Consider the following 6,930-nt stretch of genomic DNA (forward strand, 5'->3'; position numbering starts at 1 on the left):
GGTACATTGGTCGTTTGAAAGATGTGAATATTTCTCTTTTATCAAAGTGGTGGTGGCGGTTTAAAAAGGAGAAAGGTAGAATGTGCGGTCAATGGGATTGGTCTAGAATGCCGGTTGGTACTATTGAGATAGATGAATTGAGAGGCCTGATCCAAATTTGCCAAGGGGTGTTTTTTAGTGAGGAGGATGATGAGGTTGTTTGGAAGTTTAATACTTCACGGGGTTTCTCGGTCAAAGTGGTTAAAGAAAGGCTTGAGAACTCCTTTTAGCTCGTGATTATAAGTTTGCGTGGAACCGATTGGTGACAAAAAAAAGTCAACTTCATGGCCTGAAGAGCGATGTTGGGCCGGCTTCCAAATTTCAAGGCTTTGGAAAAGAGAAATATCCCGGTGGCTTCAAATATGTGTCCGTTTTGTGGGGAGGTTAAGGAAACGGTGGAACATGTAATGGTTTCTTGTGGGCTTGCACAATATACTTGGAGTGTGCTTGCTCAGTGGTGTAAAATGCCAACACCTTTCTTGTTTAGCTTTCGAGACGTGTTGGAGCTTCACAAGTTTTCGAGGTTTGAGAAAGAAAAGGCGGATGTTATTCACGCAGTATGCCTAATTGTGGCATGGTGTTTATGGAAGAAAAGGAATGCGCTTGTATGTAAGGGGATCCCGACACAAGTCGCGGGTTTGGTGGAGGAGATAAAAGTGTTGAGCTTCCTTTGGATAAAGCATAGGGGGAGAAAGAATTGGCGTAGGTTTAATGTCTAAAGCTTGTGTAGCTCGGGTTTGTTGTTTTTTGTTGTTTGTTTTGCTCGTGTGAGCCGTTGGCTGTACTTTGGTGTGGGTGTTCTATCTTCTTGCTAGTTCCATTTTTCTTAATATACTTTGTTGGCCTTTCAAAAAATATATATATATATATATATATATATATATATATATATATATATATATATGAAACTTAACTAGATCTTTTCCTATAATATATAATATATACAATTAATTTAAAAAATAACGTATGTATATAAAACTTAACTAGATCTTTTCCTATGTACATAGTATATTCTATTAATTTAGAAAATAACTTCTGCATATAAAACTTAACTAGGCTACGAGATTATATGTTAAAGTGGCAATAGATCATATTTGCCGCTTCAAACATTCCTCTTGCCTCTAGGCTCTCTTTGCCCATGGACCAACTCCCTGAATCTCTCCTTCTCGAAATACTGAATCGACTCGAAGACTCAGCCGACATTGCTAGCTGCCGAGTGGCTTTGAAGGCTTTCAATACTGTGTTCCCAGGCCTTCGATGGGTTAATATCCTATGCTCAGATAAATGGCGCATGAATTTATGGTCTCAACCTCTTAAGACGGTTTTCGTGGATCTTATTTCTAAACAAGAAACTGTTGAGTGGGTGGTTATCGGGCATGAGAGTTCGTACCTTGCTACGTTACATTCTGAGAGCCATGATTCGAACATGATCGATGGGGATTTTGCTAAGGAGTGGCTGCCTAAGGTTTCCAAATCCATGAAATATCTTGTAATTTATGGTCTTCAGCAGCGTAGTCTTCATAGCCAATCGAATGTTTTGTCTTTGATATCTAAGTTTTGTAAGTTCAAATTTATGTTGAGAAATTGTTTATGTTATATTCTATTTATCATTAGTTACTTTTCAACGTCTTCTAATTTTTTTGGCAATCTGCTTCCTTTGATGCAGGTCGTAATCTTGCATACTTAAAGCTGAAGTTTGCATGGCTATCTATGGACCTTTTGAATCCAATGCTAATGCTAACAAGTTTGAAACTTGAATTTACAAGACTAACAGACGAATTACTGAGCGAGTTGAATAAGTGTTTCACTAATCTGCAAGTTCTTAAATTGCTATATGTTTCAGGGCTTAAGGATCCCAAGATCCACCTTCTCAACCTCAAAACCTGCCATTGGTATGCATATGACGATCTTCTATATGATGATACTCTTGTTTTCGGGGAGCTGGCCAGAAGGAAAAGAGGCTCCTAGGGTTTATGAGAATCATATATAAGATCTCGTCTAACATCTTTGACTCTAATTGCCCCTAACCTCATCACACTCAAAATTGACTGTTCCACGCCTGGTGAAATTCATGTTGAAGCTCCCATGTTATCTCACTTTCGTCTTAGCATTGAAGATTTGGCACACCCAGGCGTATTCACTGTCAAAACGTCCGAGAATTTGAAAACCCTTTTGCTTGACTCTCCTTTTATTGGCTCCGTACTTTCAGAATTCCCGATCACAAGAACAGTAGAAAATCTAACATTGGATTCGGGAATGGAGAGCCCACGCGAACCTGAGGAGTTAAATTTAACTCTAGCGAAGGTGTTTACGGTTTTCCCAAACGTGAGTTCTCTACACATTAAGTCAGGTAATTGGTTGGAATTAGAAGCTTGTTTTGACCAAGAGGGAGAGGGTTGGGAGGATTTTGATGGGGGAAAAGGATTGAAAACAATCTGTGCCTATCTGAGATTGGTTAACCCGGTGTTGACTTTGTCGTATGTTGCTTATGTGTTGGACCAATGTGTCGGCTTGTCTGAGGTGACATTACTCATTCATGATGATGTTGTTGGTAGTAGCATATCTAAAACTTTTATGTCTCGGTGTATGGCTCGTTGTCCTCGGTTGACATGGCGATGGGGAATATGGGGTGTAGATATGGAAGATTAATCTTGAGTAACCAGTGACATTTCTCATTAAACACTGTAGGGGTATGGTACTAAACCCGGTTTTACGACCCTAAATTTATTATGTTTGGCTTATTTTATTATATGGACTAATACAACGTTATTGGGCTGAGGGGGTTTTGTGGAGGTAACCCTAACTGGGCTAGGCCCATTAGGGTACCATGATGGTGGCCATGAGACTCTCTATATAAGGAGGTCTCCACCTCCTTATTAAGGGGTGATGCTCAATAAGAGCCACCACCACTTTTTTGTGTCTGTAAACAAGAGATCCTCAGGATTTCTTAGCAGTCACCTCCACACCCCCGAAAAATCATTGCAGGTCTCGAGCAACCGGAGAAGAAGATCAAGACGTGGTTCGTTCATCTCGAAAATCCGTGGAAACATCGTCATGGATCAGGTCAGATTCATTTCGTGCTTCGACATTGGCGCCATCCGTGGGACGGCAACGAACTACCCTTCGATCTTCATCTCGGCTGTCAGATCTCTCCCAGGAAAAACCCAGATCTGGAAGTTTACATAAAAAGGCTTCAAGGCTTGTTCTATTAAAGCTCAAAAAGATCCATAGATCTAAAAGAGGCTTCCAGATCTGTGCAAAAAGAAACGGCCTGATTTGAATGATCAGATCTCCGGATCTGTGATGGTTTTAAATCTGCTCCGAGCTTCAGATCTATCTAGATCTAATTTACAGATCTAGATCTAGATTACAGACCTGGATTTTAGGTTTAAAGTTGCAGATCTGACTCTAAAATTGCAGATCCAGAAATTACCAGACTTCCGCCGCCATGTACGCGCGCCCGCGGATTCTCACTCCGCAGCCGTGCATGTGCCGCCGCGAAAACCACCATCTGGGTTTTGCGCAAGAGACCTCCGCCATGCACGCGCACTCACGAGTCACCACTCCATCGCCGTGTATGCGCGCATCAGGCTACGCGCCAAACTTAAAGGTTGGGAATCCTCATAATATCCCATATGACTACGCGCCAAACTTAAAGGTTGGGAATCCTCATAATGTCCCATATGGCTACGCGCCAAACTTAAAGGTTGGGAATCCTCATAATGTCCCATATGGCTACGCGCCAAACTTAAAGGTTGGGACTCCTCATAATATCCCATATGGCTACGCGCCAAACTTAAAGGTTGGGAGTCCTCATAATATCCCATATGGCTACGCGCCAAACTTAAAGGTTGGGAGTCCTCATAATATCCCATATGGCTACGCGCCAAACTTAAAGGTTGGGAGTCCTCATAATATCCCATATGGCTACGCGCCAAACTTAAAGGTTAGGAGTCCTCATAATATCCCATATGGCTACACGCCATACTTAAAGGTTGGGAATCCTCATAATATCCCATATGGCTACGCGCCATACTTAAAGGTTGGGAATCCTCATAAACCCATACGGCTTCGCGCCGAATACAAGACCGAACGCGGCTCCGCTCCGTTCAACATGCACACCACCACGATGCTTGAGCGCAGTCGCATATCACATGCTCATGCACCACATATGCTCACGCATCGCAGATGCTCACGCGTATTACATATGCTTACGCATCACATGCTCTCACATCAGTCTACGAACACGCGCACACAACATCTGCGCATGGCGCATGACACAAAGTCTACGCGCACGCGCATGCAACAACTGCGCGTGGCGCGGGACATCAAGTCTACGCGCACGCGCATGCAACATCTGCGCGTGCGCATAACACAAAGCCAGAGTCTATGCGCACGTGCACGCAACATCTGCGCCTGGCGCACAGTCTACGCGCACGCGCACGCAACATCTACGTGTGGCGCGGGACATAAAGTCTACGCTCACGCGCAAGCTCCATTATTATTATAGCTCGTAAGTCGCCTCACGCGCAAGCTTTATTTTTCTTACAGCTCATAAGTCGCCTCGCGCGCAAGCTTCATTATTATTATAGCTCGTAAGCCGCAACTCGCGCAAGCCTTATTATTACTATAGCTCGTAAGCCGCAACTCGCGCAAGCTTCATTATTCTTACAGCCCGTAAGTCGCCTCACGCGCAGGCTTTATTATTATTATAGCTCGTAAGCCGCAACTCGCGCAAGCCTTATTATTACTATAGCTCGTAAGCCGCAACTCGCGCAAGCTTCATTATTCTTACAGCCCGTAAGTCGCCTCACGCGCAGGCTTTATTATTATTATAGCTCGTAAGCCACAACTCGCGCAAGCCTTATTATTACTATAGCTCGTAAGCCGCAACTCGCGCAAGCTTCATTATTCTTACAGCCCGTAAGTCGCCTCACGCGCAGGCTTTATTATTATTATAGCTCGTAAGCCGCAACTCGCGCAAGCTTTATTATTCTTACAGCTCATAAGTCGCCTCACGCGCAAGCTTTATTATTCTTACAGCTCATAAGTCGCCTCGCGCGCAAGCTCCATTATTATTATAGCTCGTAAGTCGCCTCACGCGCAAGCTTTATTTTTCTTATAGCTCATAAGTCGCCTCGCGCGCAAGCTTCATTATTATTAAAGCTCGTAAGCCGCAACTCGCGCAAGCCTTATTATTACTATAGCTCGTAAGCCGCAACTCGCGCAAGCTTCATTATTCTTACAGCCCGTAAGTCGCCTCACGCGCAGGCTTTATTATTATTATAGCTCGTAAGCCGCAACTCGCGCAAGCTTTATTATTCTTACAGCTCATAAGTCGCGTCACGCGCAAGCTTTATTATTCTTACAGCTCATAAGTCGCCTCGCGCGCAAGCTCCATTATTATTATAGCTCGTAAGTCGCCTCACGCGCAAGCTTTATTTTTCTTACAGCTCATATGTCGCCTCGCGCACAAGCTTCATTATTATTATAGCTCGTAAGCCGCAACTCGCGCAAGCCTTATTATTACTATAGCTCGTAAGTCGCCTCACGCGCAAGCTTCATTATTCTTATAGCTCGTAAGTCGCCTCGCGCGCAGTTTTTATTACTCATAGATCCGTAAGTCGCCTCGCGCGCAGTTTTTATTACTCATAGATCCGTAAGTCGCCTCGCGCGCAGGCTTTATTATTCTCATAGATCCGTAAGTCGCCTCGCGCGCAGGCTTTATTATTCTCATAACTCATAAGCTGCCTCGCGCGCAAGTTATGTTACATTATTATCAAGATGCGAGCTCCATCTTTTATCAGGCCTCGCGCCACTATGATGCGTGCTATATCTTATTTATGCCAGGGCACCATCATTATCACAAGGACCGCAACATGTCACCATCATGGGGAAAACCTCCCAAAACTCAGACAATAAAGACAAGGCCGAAGGAAAGGGAAAAAACCGCCCCATGACCTAACACACCTCATAAAGTCCAGCGCTCCACCTAGACGCTTGCACGCCCAGGAGCAACGCTGGACTTGGGGGGCTTGTAGGGGTATGGTACTAAACCCGGTTTTACGACCCTAAATTTATTATGTTTGGCTTATTTTATTATATGGACTAATACAATGTTATTGGGCTGAGGGGGTTTTGTGGAGGTAACCCTAACTGGGCTAGGCCCATTAGGGTACCATGATGGTGGCCATGAGACTCTCTATATAAGGAGGTCTCCACCTCCTTATTAAGGGGTGATGCTCAATAAGAGCCACCACCACTTTTTTGTGTCTGTAAACAAGAGATCCTCAGGATTTCTTAGCAGTCACCTCCACACCCCCGAAAAATCATTGTAGGTCTCGAGCAACCGGAGAAGAAGATCAAGACGTGGTTCGTTCATCTCGAAAATCCGTGGAAACATCGTCATGGATCAGGTCAGATTCATTTCGTGCTTCGACATCTATAAATTGCTGGAATGACCTAAAATAGTTTAGTACAGTCATTCAGATAACTTAGTAACGACTGAAATTGTAATTAAACAATAACTGAAACAAATAGGTACCTAAAATGAAAATTAGGGTTTATGCCATTCATATATTGAGAGAAATGTTCGACAAAACAGAAAACCTAATTTAGACAGTAGCGCCGGAGTTAATCATTGACGAAAAATAAAGTGTAATAGGATGAATGAAGAAGAAGACTTATATAAGATACCTCGTACGAGCTCTTATCAATCGAAGTGGATAAAAATTGACCATGATTGTTTTCATCTTCATTGTTTTGTTCATGAACTACTGAGTAGAAAAAAAATATAATAATAAATTGGAGAGTGTATGGGGAGGCAGGGGCTATGGGTAGGGAGCAGGTTGTTTTTTAACCAGAGTCATCTGCCAAATGAGATGAGGAGAG

The 6,930-nt window shown here is 43.4% G+C and overlaps 2 protein-coding genes across 2 annotated transcripts; both read left to right on the forward strand.

Moving 5' to 3' along the window:
• Positions 1–338: 338 nt before the first annotated feature.
• LOC143617109 (uncharacterized) lies at positions 339–758 on the forward strand. Its single transcript, XM_077089763.1, has one exon. The coding sequence runs from the start codon at positions 339–341 to the stop codon at positions 756–758; it is 420 nt and encodes a 139-aa protein (XP_076945878.1).
• Positions 759–1,177: 419 nt separating this feature from the next.
• LOC143617108 (F-box/LRR-repeat protein At4g29420-like) lies at positions 1,178–2,688 on the forward strand. Its single transcript, XM_077089762.1, has 3 exons — positions 1,178–1,598; positions 1,706–1,951; positions 2,042–2,688. Exons 1-3 carry the CDS (start codon positions 1,178–1,180, stop codon positions 2,686–2,688), a joined length of 1,314 nt encoding a protein of 437 aa, XP_076945877.1.
• Positions 2,689–6,930: the final 4,242 nt, after the last annotated feature.

Source organism: Bidens hawaiensis, unplaced genomic scaffold (assembly GCF_021521415.1).
Source record: "Bidens hawaiensis isolate Kalapana, Puna unplaced genomic scaffold, B.hawaiensis_p1.1 tig00052239_1, whole genome shotgun sequence".
NCBI classification, from domain to species: domain Eukaryota; kingdom Viridiplantae; phylum Streptophyta; class Magnoliopsida; order Asterales; family Asteraceae; genus Bidens; species Bidens hawaiensis.